General features: G+C 42.7%; 1 protein-coding gene across 3 annotated transcripts in view; it reads right to left on the bottom strand.

Annotated features, from left to right (window-relative positions):
• Positions 1 to 19,570, bottom strand: part of SUSD3 (sushi domain containing 3) — a 51,960-nt gene that overhangs the window by 7,810 nt on the left and 24,580 nt on the right. For all 3 annotated transcript variants that reach the window (XM_043550419.1, XM_037904928.2, XM_037904929.2), the window contains 2 exons: positions 18,752 to 18,899; positions 15,134 to 15,298 (listed from right to left, as the gene is read on the bottom strand). In XM_043550419.1, coding sequence (XP_043406354.1) covers positions 15,134 to 15,298; positions 18,752 to 18,899 — 313 coding nt within the window. The remainder of the gene's footprint in view (positions 1 to 15,133; positions 15,299 to 18,751; positions 18,900 to 19,570) is intronic.

The raw sequence follows: 19,570 nt of genomic DNA, 5'->3' as shown, positions 1-19,570 counted from the left end.
TCATAATCATATCATAATAATAGCACTGTGAAGAATATGTGGTGCAGTGTCACAGGCAGTACCTCACTCAAGATGTTATAACCCAAGTGATTTGCCTTAACCATCTCCTACTGTTTTTACTTCCTGGAGGAGCTGTGGTAGCTCTCTCCCTGGGAAGCACATACAATCCCTGGCCTACAATGATACATAAACCATTCTTACACTTAATACAAGATAGTCTCCCATAGATATTGCAGGAAGTTGCCCTGTCACATATTTACATAACTCTCCTAGGCCAGGTCTACACTATAAACTTACATCGATATAACTATGTAGCTCAGGGGTATGAAAAATCCATCCAGTGCAGACACCACTATGTCGACAGGAGGGCTTCTTCTATTGACGTAGCTACTGCCTCTCACGGAGGTGGATTAACTACACCAATGGGAGAAGCTCTTCCATTTGCATATTTGCGTCTTCACTAAAGCACTACAACGGCGCAGCCCGGCCCTGAGTTATAGGCAGTTGTATCAACTAGTCACGTGCTACCTGTAGCCATTTCACTGCACAGTCCCTGTAATAGAAGATTAAGCATATAAAGTGACACCATTACTTGTTTTGTTTTATTAGCATGGCATCCAATTGTGCATCTCCTCACACAGCCATGTGTGATGGCCTCCCTGCCACTTAAGTGCTGCCTTGCAAGTAGGCAAGAGAGAGTAGCTGTGGGCAGAAATGTAATTTGCATTCACATGACTCCAGTGGTCCCAGAATAGTGCAAATGGCATCTAGTGGCTGCATCACCCTCTCAAAGTGACTAAGGGTCTGCAGGACCAAACCCTTTGAATTGACATTTATACCTTAATAGAAGTGAAATATGGCCAAGTTCTGAGTGCTGTGGGAAGCATAACTTGGAACGTCCTGACTTTCATAGATTCCAAAGCCAGAAGGAACCATTGTGATCATCTAGTCTGACCTCCTGTAAAACACAGGCCATAGGACTTCCTCAAAATAATTCCTAGAGCAGATCTTTTAGAAAGACATCCAATCTTGATTTTAAAATTGTCCGTAATGGACAATCCACCATGACACTTTGCCAAATGTTCCAATGGTTAATTACTCCATTGTTAAAAATATACACCTTATTTCCACTCTGAATTTGTCTAGCTCCAACTTCCAGCCATTAGATCATGTACTTTTCTCTGCTAGATTGAAGAGCCCATTGTTAAATATTTGTTCCCTGTGTAGCTACTTACAGACTGTAATCAAGTCACCCCTTAACCTTTTCTTTGTTAAGTTAAATAGATTGAGCTCCTTCAGTTTATCCTTACAAGGCATGTTCTCTAGTCCTCTATTCAGTCTCATGATTCTTCTATGAACCCTCTCCACCAATTTATCAACATCCTTCTTGTATTGTGGGGACCAAAACTGGACACAGGATTCCAGCAGCAGTCACACCAGTGCCAAATAAAGAGGTAAAATAACCTCTCCATTCTTATTCAAAATTCCCCTGTTTATATATCCCAGGATCGCACCAGCTCTTTTGGTCACAACATCACACTAGGAACTCACGTTCAGCTGATTATCCACCATGACCCCCAAATCTTTTTCAGAGTCACTGCTTCCCAGGATGCAGTTCCCCATCCTGTAGGTATGGCCTAGATTCTTTGTTCCCAGATGTATATATTTACTTTTAGCCATATATTACACCCGGTTTGCTTGCACCCAATTTACCATGCAATCCACATTGCTCTGACTCAGCGACCTGTCCTGTTCATTGTTTACCACTCTCCCAATTTTTATGTCATTTGCACACTTTATCCGTGATGATTGTATCTTTTCTTCCAGGTTATTGATAAAATTGTTAAATAGCATAGGCCCAAGAACTGATCCCTGCGGGACTCGTCTGGAAATACACTGTTTGATAGTGACTCCCTGTTTATAGTTACATTATGAAGCAGTTTGTAAAACATTTAATATGTGCCATGTTAACTTTACATGGTTCTAGTTTTTTTTTTTAATCAAAATGTTGTGCAGTACCAAGTCAAATGCCTTAGAGAAGTCTAAGTATATTACATCAACACTATTACCTTTATCAAGCACACTTGCAATCTCAGAAAAAAAATCAAGTTAGTTTGACTGGATCTGTTTTCCATATACCTATCTTAATTTGCATTAATTACATTATCTTTCTTTAAGCCTTTATTGAGTCCCATATCAGCTGCTTCATTATCTTGCCCAGGATCGATGTCAGGCTGAGGGATCTATAATTACCCAGGTCATCCCATTTATCCTTTTTAAAAATTGGGCCAACATTAGTTTTCTTTCAAAAAACTTCCCCAGTGTTCCAAGACTTATTGAAAATCAGCATTAACAGTCTAGCAAGCTCATCAGCCAGTTCTTTTAAGACTCTTGGATGCAGGTTATCTGAACCTGATGTTTTTAAAAATGTCTTACTTTAGTAGCTTCTGTTTAATGTTCTCCAGAGATACTAATGGAATAGAAAAAGAATGTTATCACAATATGATGAGATTATATCATCTGCTTTTCAACCAATACATAACAGAAATATTTATTGAACACTTAGGTCTTTTCAGCATTATTATTGATAATTCTGCCCTTTCCACCTAGTAACGGACCAGTATAATTGTCAGCATTCCTTTTATTCCTAATATATTTTTTAAAACCCCTCCTTATTGTCCTTAACTCTGTTGGCCATAGATGTCTCCTGGTGTCCCTTGGCTTTCCTTATCACATTTCTACAGTTCCCATCTACTTATTTATATTCATTAGTACCAAATTACCCTTTCTTCTATTTGTTATATATTTTATTTTTTTATAGTTACCTTTACTTCCCCTATAAACCAGTTTGGGTTTTTTTGTTTTTTGGGTTTTTTTACAAGTATAGCCTTCTTCTTCAGTTGTGGTTTTCTGGACATCTAATAAGGTATTCTTAAATGATTCCCAGTTATCATTCACATTTTTCTGATTAAATTCTTCCTCCCAGCTGATTTGGCTCATAATTGTTTTCAATTGTTGTTGTTGTTTCAATTGTTTTGTGGGTGTAAAATCGCCCATGTATTATCTGAATGCAAAACAGCACCCGGACAAGCCTGTTCGTGTGGAAAAACACTGGAGATTTTTTTTGTATTTTCAGATAATGGGGGGAAAGGGATGGACTCCTTCAGACTCCCCCAAATAAGCCATCCTTGAACTCACCACGGAGGGACATTTCAGATCAAATGATCTAAAAGCAGAGCCTGAGAAGAGGGGCCCGATTCTGCACCCACACAAAGGGCTGCATTCTCAGGTGAGCTGAGGTAGGGAGAGCAGAGGTGGCAGTAGGACCCCTTTCTGCTCACCCAGTCTTGGGAGCAACTGGAGGCCGGTTCAGCCCCTGGCAGAGCTTAAGAGCAGCAGCATTCAGGCCATGCCCCAATACCCAATATACCACCTTTGCGGAGGGTGTAGGACGGGGGTGTGTGTGTGTGTGTGGTGAAACTAAGCCAGGTAGACTGACTTTACACCACCAGAGGCTTCCTTTACATTAGAGGAATCCCCAGCTGTCCCTTTAGAGCAGCATTAAGGGGATTTAGCTTGGGGCAAGGATCTGGTTCTATCTAATTCAATGGAAACCGGATCAGACCCTTAGAATGCAATTGCCCTTTCAGCCATACCTGTGGGGACACTACAGTTATCCTGTAAGCAAGGGCATGTAGTAATGAAAACACAGACACAGTGTGAACTCCAGCAGCACTTCCTGGCATTGCTGAAATCTCCTCAGAGCAGACTGGCCTTCCGGGATCTCTTGCAGTCTGGCGGTAAATTGCTACTAACTGTACAACATTTGCCCCATTTGATTTTCCATCAATAGACTTTCCATCTTGATAACCTTCTGCTGTTGAGGTTTTACCTTCATTTTGTGTCTTTTGTTATGCTCTGCTTATTTTTTTTCCTACTATCAAATCTTTAGATCAGTTTAGCTCCTAGCACAGGAAGAAACACCTTCTCTTCTCTTGCTGTGGTAAATCTGCACACCATGCTTTCCTGCATCTGTAAAGATCTCTCAGCCATGCTGCCCTTTACCTTAGCATTCTGGCCTCTGTCTTTCCAATTTCCTGGCCTTTCCTCCCACCCTTTACACAAGGCACAGGGCAGTAGAGAACCTGGCCCTTTACAAAAAAAACGAGGAGTACTTGTGGCACCTTAGAGACTAGCAAATTGATTAGAGCATAAGCTTTCATGGCTAAAACCCACTTCATCAGATGCATGCAATGGAAAATACAGTAGGAAGATATATATATATACACATACACACACACAGACATATATATATATATATATATACACACACACACACACACACACACAGAACATGAAAAAATGGGTGTTGCCATACAAACTATAACAAGAGTGATCAATTAAGGTGAGCTATTACCAGCAGGAGAAAAAAACCTTTTTGTAGTAATAATCAGGATGGCCCATTTCCAACAGCTGACAAGAAGGCGTGAGTAACAGTAGGCCACTATGGATGTAGAAGCCCTCTACACCAACATTGCACACAAAGATGGACTACAAGCCGTCAGGAACAGTATCCCCAATAATGTCACAGCAAACCTGGTGGCTGAACTTTGTGACTTTGTCCTCACCCATAACTATTTCACATTTGGGGACAATGTACACCTTCAAATCTGCGGCACTGCTATGCGTACCCGCATGGCCCCACAGTATGCCAACATTTTTATGGCTGACTTAGAACAACGCTTCCTCAGCTCTCGTCCTCTAATGCCCCTACTCTACTTGCGCTACATTGATGACATCTTCATCATCTGGACCCATGGAAAAGAAGCCCTTGAGGAATTCCACTATGATTTCAACAATTTCCATCTCAACATCAACCTCAGCCTGGACCAGTCCACACAAGAGATCCGCTTCCTGGACAGTGCTAATAAGCGATGGTCACATAAATACCACCCTATACCGGAAACCTACTGACCGCTGTACTTACCTACATGCCTCCAGCTTTCATCCAGACCACACCACACGATCCATTGTCTACAGCCAAGCTCTAAGATACAACCACATTTGCTCCAACCCCTCAGACAGAGACAAACACCTACAACGTCTCTATCAAATGTTCTTACAACTACAATACCCACCTGCTGAAGTGAAGAAACAGATTGACAGAGCCAGAAGAGTACCCAGAAGTCACCTACTACAGGACAGGCCCAACAAAGAAAGTAACAGAACGCCACTAGCCGTCACCTTCAGCCCCCAACTAAAACCTCTCCAGTGCATCATCAAGGATCTACAACCTATCCTGAAGGACGACCCATCACTCTCACAGATCTTGGGAGACAGGCCAGTCCTTGCTTATAGACAGCCCCACAACCAGAAGCAAATACTCACCAGCAACCACACACCACACAACAAAAACACTAACCCAGGAACCTATCCTTGCAACAAAGCTTGTTGCCAACTCTGTCCACATATCTATTCAGGGGACACCATCATAGGACCTCATCACATCAGCCACACTATCAGAGGCTCGTTCACCTGCACATCTACCAGTGTGATATATGCCATCATGTGCCAGCAATGCCCCTCTGCCATGTACATTGGCCAAACCGGACAGACTCTATGTAAAAGAATAAATGGACACAAATCAGACGTCAAAAATTATAACATTCAAAAACCAGTCGGAGAACACTTCAATCTCTTTGGTCACTCGATTACAGACCTAAAAGTGGCAAATCTTCAACAAAAAAACTTCAGAAACAGACTCCAATGAGAGACTGCTGAATTGGAATTAAATTTGCAAACTGGACACAATTAACTTAGGCTTGAATAAAGACTGGGAGTGGATAGGTCATTACATAAAGTAAAACTATTTCCCTATGCTTATTCCGCCCCCCCACCCTCACTGTTACTCACACCTTCTTGTCAACTGTTGGAAATGGGCCATCCTGATTATCATTACAAAAGGTTTTTTTCTCCTGCTGATAATAGCTCGCCTTAATTGATCACTCTCGTTATAGTGTGTGTGACAATACCCATTTTTTGATGTTCTCTGTGTGTATTATATCTATATCTATGTATAGATATATCTTCCTACTGTATTTTCCACTGCATGCATCTGATGAAGTGGGTTTTAGCCCACGAAAGCTTAAGCTCAAATAAATTTGTTTGTCTCTAAGGTGCCACAAGTCCTCCTCGTTCTTTTTGCGGATACAGACTAACACGGCTACCACTCTGAAACCTGGCCCTTTACAACTCTATGTAAGCGGAAGAGAGAGCATAACTGGGATTTCTGCATGGGCAAATGTTGGGAACTCATTTCACTGATTTTGCTTCATCACTTATTACACATTTGCTTCAAAATTCCCAAGCACATCTTGTTTTTCTGCAGTCATTTCTCTTGGACATCTTTTTATTGGATATTGCTTATCTGCTTTTCCCTTACTACACTGATAATGCAGACTGACTGACACGCTGTAGTTGGAAAGGACCCAAGACTGAATTTCATGATCTTTCAGAGACAAGCACTAAAAATAACTTCTGTGGGTGTACATCAATCTGTTGCCCAGCTGCAGATATTTTGGCTTGGTAATATGTACCAGCTGCAGTGGGTGTCTAATAGAAGGACTTTCAAGTGTAGTCACAGACATGGGCTTTTTCATTTCACTTGACTCACTCCTGCAGTCAGTTCAGCTAACTGGTGACAACAGTACATCTGAAAACAAGCAAGGGAGCTGTATAAAAGAATCCACCTCGAACTCCAAACACTTCAAATTTCCTGGTTTGAGTTTTTGGGTTGTTGTCAATGTTTCTATACAAATGCAGCATTTCCTCCAAAAATGTTCATGTTAGAAAAAAAAACCCCATTATATTTAATTGCAGCTCCTTGGGATGCATTGCTGAACTGGGTGGACTGGATTATGTCACTTGACACTTCTTCAGGGGGGCTGATTAGCTGAGTCTAACCCATAAGGGTGAGCAGAAGCAATCTGGGCTTGTCTCCTCAAGTCTGAAGGAGAGAGATAGCAGATATTATTCTTAAAGGTGATAGAAGGCAGCTGGTCTGCTGTGATCTTCAAAAAATCCCTGAAGAGGGGGGAAAGCAGGCCACCAGTCAAAGCTCTTTCCTTGTTGAGGAAGGGGCTATCCCAGGGGATAAAATGGGGGGACATGTGCTGAGAGTGAGGGAAATGGAAGCTTCCTGTAGTTTGGATATTTCATACCATAATCTGGATGTTAATGCAAACTGAATTCCCAACTAGTGCAGGCTCTCCTACTTCTAATTGTATCGGTTTTTCCAGTGGTGGGGCTAGTGGATGGCATGCTCCTGGTTTGGTGGTGGCAAGGCACACACAGCAGGGTGTTCTGAGTTTACTGGATATTTTCATATGCACAGGGAGGATGGTTTACGGTGTACCCTAGTTACTGTAGTGAGTTTCCTATCGTAGTGCCAGGTTATGCATGTTTATTAGTTGATTCTCCTTGAAATCCCTAGAAGAATGGCTGGAATCATTTAAAAGGGGTGAAGGAGAGTGTTGTTTCAGTTTGGCAATCACAAATGAACCAAGGAAATTTCTCCCTCTTCCTACAAGCTGTGAATCCAAGGCCAAAATAATTTGCTTTGTCCTAGCTCTAGTTTGTATTCAGCTGAACAACATCTGTAATTGACTGCTCCTTTATAGGTGGTCACACAGCTATGCTTGGGTGGAGGGAAGTGGTTTCATTTTTCCTTTTGGTTCCCATTACTTTAATATGATCTCTCACTGACACTCACTTTAATCTCTCAGATATCTTTGTCACCCTGCAGTGGAGACGGCCAGCTTTTATTAAACTTTCCTTTGCTAATATTCAGGCTTCTGCCTGTCCATGTGTGGTGCGTAGCTTGCATGGCTCACCTGCAGAGTCATACTTTTCTAGCATCTATAAAACAGCCAGCAGGGATCCTGGCTGTGGATGAAGGGGGAATGTTGGTCTAAAGGTGTTATCTCCCCGGGGCTGTTATTCTGGAGTAAGGTAGAGTGTGAATTTAAAGGGGAATAGCGATTGAAGAATAACACCACGAGTGGAGACTAACTCTGGAACAGCTAATCTGGTCAATTTCCCTGTGCAGATAAGCCCTAACTACCTCTGCTTCTGCCTTTGCATCACAGGTGCACAAACCTTTTGCTGTTTGTATGGGCATCTCTCCTCTCCTTGGACGGATGACCTTGTACTCCTCGCTATAGGTGCTGTTGAGGTTCACTGACATTGTTTGGGCTGTGTGCATGGCGCAGGGCCACACTCCTTCCCCCATGTCTTCATCCAAGGTAAAGTATCCCTTTTCACTGTGCTCCCTGTTATACACCATTAACACACTCTCTCCTTCCTACATCCCCTATCATCAAATCCTGAGAAAACAAACTTTTTAGTCCCTTCTTATGTGGCACATCCTCCCTGTAAGTGGCTGTAAATTATTCAGGCACTAGTCAGTCATTGGAATATTACGAGAGGCTGGTCATGTTGCCAACATTTGGAGCTTAGCGGCATGTGGCTTTATTAAAATAAGTATTAGTAACCGCCACACTGTTGCTTTCTTCCAAATAGCAGCTGGATGGCACAGATGGCAATTGCTAACATGCACCTCACACTGAATCACATGCTGATCTCACCTACGTATGTGCATCTCTCCCATCGCTTCCGTGTGACTTGCTCACGTGTATCCAAGGTCAGAAAGTGGCTCCTTCCATGTACAGTGGTCACCATTAAAGTCAGCAGCTGCCAACCCACACTACACAGTTGTCACACTGATTTCCTATTCCAAGCATAGGCAAAAACTGTGGGATCACTCTGACAAAAGCTTGATACTGACTTGCTCAAAGTTATGTCAAAAACGATAAAAAAAGGTCTATTCTGTCAAATATCAACGGGGGGGGTTTACTTCTTTTTTTTCTTAAACTATTTTTGCTCCTAGATCTAAATATAGAACACACAATCTTTCAAAGAAATTTCAACAAAGACAGAAAACACTGTGTGTACTGCATGTGCACACAGAGGTGCGTACTTTTGTGTGTGTGCCTCACTGTGTGACAAATTCTCACGGCAGTTCGCAACACTGCAGTTCTGTAGTGTAGACAGGGCTTCGGCATGCTGTTACCGATCTTTGTTGGCGTGTACAAACATCTGCCTCAGATTTTTCATGCTGTTAGCCTGACTGGGATGAGAGAGCCGCAAATCACACCTGGAGTTGCAGCTAGCAAGAGATGTTAAGAGTAACAAGAAGGATTTCTTCAGGTATGTTAGCAACAAAAAGAAAGTCAAGGAAAGTGTGGGCCCCTTACTGAATGAGGGAGGCAACCTAGTGACAGAGGATGTGGAAAAAGCTAATGTACTCAATGCTTTTTTTGCCTCTGTCTTCACGAACAAGGTCAGCTCCCAGACTACTGCACTGGGCAGCACAGCATGGGGAGGAGGTGACTAGCCCTCTGTGGAGAAAGAAATGGTTTGGGACTATTTAGAAAAGCTGGACGAGCACAAGTCCATGGGGCCAGATGCGCTGCATCTGAGAGTGCTAAAGGAGTTGGCAGATGTGATTGCAGAGCCATTGGCCATTATCTTTGAAAACTCATGGCGATCAGGGGAAGTCCCAGACAACTGGAAAAAGGCTAATGTAGTGCCCATTTTTAAACAAGGGAAGAAGGAGGATCCTGGGAACTACAGGCCAGTCAGCCTCACCTCAGTCCCTGGAAAAATCATGGAGCAGGTCCTCAAGGAATCAATTCTGAAGCACTTAGAGGAGAGGAAAGTGATCAGGAACAGACAGCATGGATTCACCAAGGGCAAGTCATGCCTTACTAATCTAATTGCCTTCTATGACGAGATAACTGGCTCTGTGGATGAGGGGAAAGCAGTGGACGTGTTGTTCCTTGACTTTAGCAAAGCTTTTGACATGGTCTCCCACAGTATTCTTGCCAGCAAGGTAAAGAAGTATGGGCTGGACGAATGGACTATAAGGTGGATAGAAAGTTGGGTAGATTGTCGGGCTCAACGGGTAGTGATCAATGGCTCCATGTCTAGTTGGCAGCCGGTATCAAGTGGAGTGCCCCAAGGGTCGGTCCTCGGGCCGGTTTTGTTCAATATCTTCCTAAATGATCTGGAGGATGGTGTGGATTGCACCCTCAGCAAGTTTGCAGATGACACTGAACTGGGAGGAGAGGTAGATACGCTGGAGGGTAGGGATAGGATACAGAGAGACCTAGACAAATTGGAGGACTGGGCCAAAATAAATCTGATGACATTCAACAAGGACAAGAGCAGAGTCCTGCACTTAGGACAGAAGAATTCCATGCACCGCTACAGACTAGGGACCAAATGGCTCGGCAGCAGTTCTGCAGAAAAGGACCTAGGGGTTACAGTGGACGAGAAGCTGGATATGAGTCAACAGCGTGCCCTTGTTGCCAAGAAGGCCAATGGCATTTTGGGATGTATACGTAGGGGCATTGCCAGCAGATCGAGGGACGTGATCGTTCCCCTCTATTGGGCATTGGTGAGGCCTCATCTGGAGTACTGTGTCCAGTTTTGGGCCCCGCACTACAAGGAGGATGTGGAAAAATTGGAAAGAGTCCAGCGGAGGGCAACAAAAATGATTAGGGGACTGGAACACATGACTTATGAGGAGAGGCTGAGCAAACTGGGATTGTTTAGTCTGCGGAAGAGAAGAATGAGGGGGGATTTGATAGCTGCTTTCAACTACCTGAAAGGAGGTTCCAAAGAGGATGGATATAGACTGTTCTCAGTGGTAGCTGATGACAGAACAAGGAGTAATGGTCTCAATTTGAAGTCGGGGAGGTTTAGGTTGGATATTAGGAAAAACTTTTTCACTAGGAGGGTGGTGAAACACTGGAATGCGTTACCTAGGGAGGTGGTGGAATCTCCTTCCTTAGATATTTTTAAGGTTAGGCTTGACAAAGCCCTGCCTGGGATGATTTAGTTGGGGATTGGTCCTGCTTTGAGCAGGGGATTGGACTAGATGACCTTCTGAGGTCCCTTCCAACCCTGATATTCTATGATTCTATGATTCTAAGAATGCTTTTAATAGTCAGAAATAGGCTAAAGGTATACTCAAGAGGTGTGGAAAGTGTCTTAAAGAAGGTGCTTTCTATCTCCCAGATACTTTAGCTGTTTGCAGTGTTCTTGGAGCCACATTGGTCCCACTGTTTAGAGAGACAAGGTGGGTGAGGTAACATGTTTTATTAGGCCAATGTGTGTTGGTGAGAGAGACACCAACAGAAGTTGGTCCAATAAAACATATTACCTCACCCTTGTCTCTCAAAGGCTATGTCTGTACTGGAATAAAAGACCCAAGGCACAGCTGTGGCTGGCCCAACTCAGCTGACTCAGGTTGCAGGGCTAAAAATAGCCGTGTAGATGTTTGGGCTCAGTCTGAAGCCCAGATTCTGGGACGCTCACTTGAGTCCAAACATCGACACAGCAATTTTGCAGCCCGAGCCCCGCAAGCCCCTCAGCTGACCTGGGCCAGCCAGTGGTGTTTAACTGCTATATAGATATACCCTATGATACATATCATGCAAAGGAGCAACTGCTGTGATAGGAATTCTTTTCTCCAAAGAAAGTCAATTCTATCATAAAACTTGTATAAATCTCCAAGGCTCCAATACTCTTCCCTCAGATAAGCATATGCCTCATCTCTCAGATTCCCTGGGAGGGAACCACTTCCTTTTGTTATCTCACATAAAAAACCAACACACAAACATTCTCCAGCAGTGGGAAAAATTCATGCAACTTGTGATCCATTGAGAGTCTATGTGTTGTGTGGCTTGGTCATGAACAAGAGCAGGGAAACCCCAAACAATGAGCCATGTTTTTTAAGCATAATTCCTCACTGGAAACAATGGGAAATTCTGATTTACAATCAAAGGCCAGATGTTGCCAATAAGAGGACGTTTTCTCAGGGAATAAAGTCAATTACTCCAATGATCTCAAAAAGGTAAACGTGACTTTGTTTGGATTTGCTTTCACTTTGTCCCTGAGCTTCGCAGTTTCCTGCACTTAGGCTTGAATGCCCATGGCGACTGATGCACTGGCAGGAAATAGCCCAAAATGAAAGTTGCCCAAGTGTATATTTGCATTATATACAGAAAGGAAACAATGGGGAAAGCTATTATCTCATTTGGGGTCTTTAATGTTCACCCATCCTATAATACATCAGACAGCTTCCGTTTGCACTTACCTAGCCATCCTTTGATACTGCCTGGCTGTTAACAGTAAGCTGTGGTTAGGATGAAGAATAAGATGTGACTCTGTCTAATTCATTATACAACAAATAAACCTTCAAAGAGACACATAAAGCTGGCATATCATTTGTCATATTCAAGGTTCATTTGCCACATAATGCATTAGACAATTTCCACATCTCATCCAATGCACACAGATTCATTTACTAGCATTAAACTGTAGAAATCTATAGCTTTAATAACATTTTATGGAACGGAGAATATAAATGTACCATTGTAAGTACTTATATAAAAGTTGGTTTGGTTTGCATTGTTAAAAGGTCATGCTCATCCCTGCAGTAACTCCAGGATAGAGTCTTAGGCAATGTTCATAACTGCCCGAACTCAGACAAATGCTTTCCTGTTCCATTTAGAAGAAACAGCCTTTCTGAACCTGAGTGGTCATTTGAAACAACCAGGCTTTTAGCTCAAACCTGGAGATTTCGATACAACTGAAATCTAGTTGATTTTTTGTAATATCTGAATAACTAGTCCACATGTGCTGGATGCACGTTGTCTCTGCATCAGTGAAATACAGTGGAAACTTGATTATCTGAATCCTGATTAACCAGCACTCTGTCATCCAAAGGTAGGATACATCTGCCAGTATTTGCTTTCAGCACATTAAGTTTACTATGTGGAAAAGTTGCAGAGTTCATAAGCCTTCCCAGCCCTTTGTTTTCTTCTGCAAAGTTTATAAACTCTCCACTTTCTTAATGAACTAACAAACTCATTTTCAGACCTTATAAAAGCTGTTTTTCTGAACCTTTGCATGTCCAGTTGACTTGTATATTCCCTGTTACATTCAGTTAAGGAAGGAGGTGCAGTGTTTTGTAAATAGAATAAAAGATTTTTCTCCATAGAGTGGCTTAGATAAGAATTTCTAAGGTGCTGGTAGCTCCAATGGAGCAATAACCTTTATATTTAGGAACTGCTGGATTTTACATTTTATTTTAAACCATTCTAAAAGCAGATTGTGTTTTTACCCTGTGTTAACACTCCAGCATACGTAGCTATTCAAAATGACAAATTAGTTCTTAATCCTTTTGAAGAGCTGGTTTAAGAGTATAGTCACCATTATAATTAGCTTTAGAAGTCTTTCTGAACCCCACCAGATGTAAAAATTGATTAAACAGCCATCAGACTTTTGTTTAAATGCGCCACTTAAATATAAATTTCTAGCTGTGGAATGGAAGGTGTTTTATAAGCTGTATAAAATTGCTTTCTACAGGTAACCATTACAAATCATAGATATTGCTGTAAGCAAAGTCTGTAAAGTGAGCAGTGAATTAACAGTAAACAGGAACTGTAATATACTGTATATTGCATATTAGTGCTAAGCGATAGCAAAAGGATAGTTCAGTGAAATGAGACAGAATTATGTGGCTGGCACTAGTGAAACTGAGATTAGACTCTGACACATGGTAATTATCATTTTCCTTCACGTGTCTCTGCTCTTTAGTTTATACCAGTAAAATCGGTGTAACACATCTGCACAAATTCAGAGGTGAGTTTAAGTTTAAGTTGTAAATTACACCACCTCTCAGCCTCCTTAGCCTGTGTGGTCCACCTTGTGACAGTCTGTATCGTCCCTTAGACATACTGGGTGAAATCCTTGCCTCACTGAAGTCAATGGCATAACTTCCATTGACTTCAGTGAGGCAAGGATTTCACCCAATATGTCTAAGGGACCATACAGACTGTCAATGACTTCCATTGACTTCAATATGGCCAGGATTTCACACACAATTATTGATAGTGTTTGTACTGCAGTAGCACCCAGAGGATCAGGGCCCCACTGTGCTAAGCACATGTACAATAAAAACATATTCCTTGCACCATTATTTAGGGACAGGTTGTGATGTTGCTGATGCACACTGAGTGGTACCTCACTCCCCAAATGGTTCTTTTGGCTTGTAGTGCTAATACAGTCTGGCCCCCAGATTAACACCCACTAAACAACATGTAGCTTTGACTCCTCCGCTGCCCTGCCAGAAACCATTTAATGCTGTCCAGAGACGCACTATCTTCCACACACATTGGCCGGGAATACCGACAGTCTGGGAGGGGAGCATGCCACGTACAGTGGTTGACTGCGTCTCCTCTGGCCTGAAGCCCAGGAAACCATAAGGCACACAGTTTGCCCTGGTTTAACTAAAGGTATGTTTTTAACTTATGTCATTGAACTAGTGCCAAGCCCTGTATGGACAGGCTTATACCAGTTTCCAACTGGTTATATCAACTGAGCTCGTGCCTGGAAAGGTACTGACACAGGCTCAAGCCAGGTTTAAACCAATAAGTGCATCCACACAGGTCTCGGCACCAGTTTCACTAAATGGGCTTAAATACACACCTTTAATTAACTTGGTGCAATGTTGCGTGTAGACCAGGCCTAACCCAACGGCGTTGAGGACAGGACAGAGAATGGCTATAAGGGCTCAAGGTCATGCTGGTTTTCAAGCTGTCTCAAAATCTTGTCTTTGTGACACTATTAATTCCCACAGAAAACAACCAATAACATGAAACCTTTAGGTCTTGACCCTGCAACGTGACAAGCGCCCTCAGCTCCCACTGATTATAATGCAAGCAGAGGGCATGCAGCACCCTCCCAGCATGCACAGCACCTCAGAGGCGTGTCCAGCGTCTTGTAGGATGGAGAACACACAGCTTGGGAAACAAACTGCAAACATCATGAACTCAGACCAGCTTGTCGTGTTTGGCTGCAGATTGGTGTTACCCGTAACCAGACAATACACTTACAACGTTTTTTTTCTTCTGAGGCAACTTTTCACTAATCCTCCTTCTTCTCACATCTACTCAGGCAAACACATTCAGAAACACAGCGTATTGCATTTTAATCATCTCACCTGCAGAAGCCTTCATTGTCATATGCCAGGTTAGTCCCATCGTCAAATGCTGGTTTATTCCTGAAGTGTTTATTATTGTTGTTATTTCTGCCTTTAAAACCAAAATAAGCAGCTTGCATGTTTTCCAGTTCTTCACTTCTGAGCTGGTACCACAGCTGCATATCCCTGTAAACACAGCTCGGTTAAAATCTACAGCCAGGGCAGACATTGGTACAGTAGTTTAGCGCCTATGATTCAGGAACACATGAGGTTAAAATCATCTCTCCTGAGGAAAGCTCTAACGCACAGGCTTAACTTTAAGCATGCACCTATAACCAGACTTAAGTATGTGCCTTCCTGAAGAAGGATGCTTTCTTCAACTGCAGCTCAAGATAGGATAAATCTTATTCTTGAAAATGTAACCCACTGTAATTGTACTTACTGTAAAAACACATCTGATTCTGGGCAATCCCTTATGGAACACTTAGGATTAGTTCAAAGAAACCTGTAGAAAGGTTGTTATTTTTATTCAAATCTATAGATTTTTAGAATAGTTTTCAGAGTCCTATTGATTTAATCCCTATTAAATTCCAGAGGACGTTCCCATGAGGAATGTAGTGCTTCCTGGGCCTGTTCAGTTTGGGTGTGACAGCAACCCATGCTTTCCCTCCTTGGTCCATGAGATACTTCCCTAAAGTTCAACTTCTAGTAAAAGCCATGTAGGGTAGGATCCTGTGTCCCTTCACAGACAAATGCTCATTGACATCAAAGGGAGTTCAGCCTGTCTAAGAACAGCAGGATCTGGCCTTTTAAAAGTGTAACTGTTAAAAAATTGCTGGTACCTTACGGAAAAATGAAAACTGTTTTACTCTGAAAAAAATCTGCAGTACCGTCAACTTCATGTATTCAAACAATAAATTAGACCTCAAAAATAATGATTTTTAAGCTGATATCATGAGATTAAAACAAACACATTTGGGGCTCGTTTTATTTACCCTCTGGTGTCTGACCCCTTAGGATACCACTCAGGTCACATTTTCAAGCTCTTCTCCACAACCACGAGGGTTAGAAATGGACTTTTCTTGGTTTTAAAGGAAACCTACGATTCTTACAACATCACATGACTCCAGAAGCTGTGGCTTTAAGGAAAACGCCACATATCACAAGACTTGTGATTGAATTGTGAGAGTTGGCAACTCTGATTTTGTTTTGCTCAGCCCTTGTTTTTTCAGGATTCAATCCTGCTCCAACTGAAGAAAACGGGAGTGCTGCCCATTGACTTCAGTGGGAATAGGAGTGTGAGGAGCTAAGTTATCACTAAGGATGCTAGGATTTTCTGGGATCTTTGGCCTTTATTTCCTCTCCCCCAACCAGCCCCCAACCTCACTGTGCTAACTTGTATTCCCTCCGAGCATCCTAGCAGCCACTCTCTCCAGGACGTGTCATTGCCACTTCAAGCTCAGAGAGAGGGAGGTTTCTATCATGTGCCACCACCTGCTCTCCCCCCTGTGGGGCTAAGCCACGCAATTTACCCAATGTTCCCAGCTCCTTCCAGCCACTGGAGCAGAGGATGAGCTCAGGGCCTGAACTGAGAGCCCCCTTATGACAGACAACAGAATGTCATTGGACCAGCCTGAATTCAGTTTACACACATTTTTGGTGATACGGATTAAAAACAGTCAAAGGCAGGAGAGTAGCTAAACGTATTGCTGGGGGAAAGGGGTGGCTGCAGGGGGAGTAGGTAGGCAATGGATGGAGAGGTGGTGGCAACAAACAGAGGATCCAAAAAAGGCAATCATGTTATATTGTGATGATGTACAGTAGCTAGACTTGGTCGAAAATTTTCCAGTGAAACATTTTTCCATCAGAAAATGCCTATTTGTTGCAAATGAAACATTCCATGGGAACATGTTGATTCTGACAAAAACGTGTTTGGAAAAAAATTGAAAACAAGCATTTTGATAATGGCAAACTTCTCAAAACAAAAAGTTTTGATGTTTCATTTCAAAAGGACTTTTGGCTGAGAACTTGATTTTATTTTATTATAGTATAAACTGATGATATAATAAAAAAAGTTAAAAAGTCAAAATAAAAACAATACCTTGACTGACCCCAATGATTCCCCCCCAAAAATTATGTTTAGTGGGAAATTTCAAAAAATTCTTTGCTTTTGTTCTGATTTCAAACAAAACCAAATTTCAACACTGTCGAACTTCCCGCGGAATGGAAATTCCGGTTCCAGCACAGCTCTAGATGCAACTGTACATGGAGGAGCCTGGAGCCAGAGCTGGCCCCATCACCTTGCCCTTCGCTGGCCTCATCTGCCCCATATTGCTCTTTCTGGGTTTGAATCCAGCAAGGTGAGCAGCAGGAATGGCGGTGGAGACAGTGCAGAGCAGGCACCACAATGGGACTTGGTGGACAGGAAGCTGGGCTCTGGGCAGGTGTGAAGGAGTCGGGAAGCCTCAGGCCTGAGTACCACTGAAGATGAATGCAGGTGTGGGAGTGGAATGTACGAGAGAGAGGAAAAGGGGATAGCACCATGATGTCAGCAGTGGCACAGATGCCAACATGCTCACTATCCTGGGCATAGTGGCAGAAGGTGAGATCTGTAATGAGCTAGAGCTGTATGCTCCCAAGAACAACAGGAAATCAGATAGCGCATAAGGCTCTATTTGATCATTCAGGCGCTTTTCACACCCTGGGAAGTAGGAGAAGTGGATTCAAATCTCTGCCTGATTCAGAGGAGGAATTTGTGTGGTGAGTCCCTTAATCACCAGCCTACAGAGTCACTCTCTCTATCTGTGTAAATACTTGAATATTCTTCAGGCCAAAGAGGAACAGCTTCAATAGGGAAGACTGAGACTAGAATCGCCTAAGATGTTCAGCTGGGGAAAGGGAGATAGGAGTTCAAGTCCTTGCTCCAGAGTGAGGATCCAAAACTGGGTCTCCCGTATCCCAGGCGTGAGCCCCAACCACTTGGATGAAGGCTATAAAGACACAGACACACACACAGTTTGCCAGCCTGAAACAGACGTTTCTGATTTGTACACAAATTCCAAAGAGTTTCAGAACCAAGCCAAGTATTTTTTCGGTTTGCTGGCCAAGCTGGAAAAGTCAATTATTTGCCCAGCTTGAGCCAGAAAGCAAAGTCCTCTCTCTCACCAGCCCTCGTGGGTCACACCTGGGTCACCAATTTAGGTCAACTTTCCAGATGGCGGGCATTTTGGTGGGTGACCCTCTGTGAGGTTAATTATCCCAGCAGACTGTACTAAGAAGTAAAGTTAGAGCAAAGGGACACAGATAGATAGATAAAAGGAGAGGGAATAATACAGTCCATCCCATCAGAATGCAAGGAGAGGAAGTATGGCCCAGTGGCTAGGACTTGGGTTCAACTCGTTCCTCCGTCACAACTTCCTGTGTGACCCTGGGCAAGGCTCTGTGCTTCAGTTTCCCGCCTATAAAATAAGGATACTACTACTTTACAGGGGTGTTGTTAGGATGAATATGTTTAAAAAGATAAGGCGGCTCTCAAATACTATGGATATGGGGGCCATGTGAGTAAGATACATGGCTCTTCCGTCTCTGATGGGTATCTTTGTCAGTTTCACAAGGCTTTTGCCGTGGAATGAGACGTACCTTTCAGTTCTCCTCCTTTCGTTTTTCTTAACGCACTTGATGAGACAACAGGTCAAAAAAGCCATAGACATCAGCAGGATGATGGCACAGCTCACAATGGAGGCAATCACTGCTACTTTAAATCCAAAAGCCTCATATTTCGATATGGCTGCAGCAAAGCAAATACAGAAACAGGTTTCCAAAATGAACACCTTATTAAATTTAGCTCGCTCATTTCCATTAAACTGTGCTGAAGTCTACCTGCTTCACACTCTTGCTAATAATAATGCAATGAAAACTTTCATGTTAGTATGCCCTAAGACATTCAGAGACATTTGGCTTCATTTCAAGCTAAGGATGTCTCAAAGGTGGACTATTAAAAAGTCTCTTATTTATAAGTTACTAATTAATTGTTCACAAGTAACTTTGCCAGCGCAATTAATCAAACACGATGCTGCCAGCATTGCAATAACAAAAAAAGTACAACTTTGTCAGTATCTCAAATGCAAATGATGTGCCGGAGGTTTACTGAAATCAAATTTTAACAAGGACTAGAGCTGCAAAAACAAACACTGGAAAGGAAAGAAAAGATTTAAATTAGCCCCTGCTTAGGGGAACGATAGCTCTGTACAGTGATATCTTAGGACTGAGAATGGGACAGATCATGGAAGCAGCAGTAAACGTGCAGGGCTGGACATTGGGGATGTTGTAGGGGTGAGAAAGAAATTATCCAAAGGAATGAAGAAGCAGGAGTAGTGTATAGCAAACTATGCCAGTCCAGTTTGAGCACTGGTATCGTCTTCTTAAAGCTACTCCTACTTCTTACACTACCCTGACTGC

The sequence above is a fragment of the Chelonia mydas genome, chromosome 7 (assembly GCF_015237465.2).
Source record: "Chelonia mydas isolate rCheMyd1 chromosome 7, rCheMyd1.pri.v2, whole genome shotgun sequence".
Lineage (NCBI taxonomy): Eukaryota > Metazoa > Chordata > Testudines > Cheloniidae > Chelonia > Chelonia mydas.
This window is presented reverse-complemented; position numbering and strand designations above follow the sequence as displayed.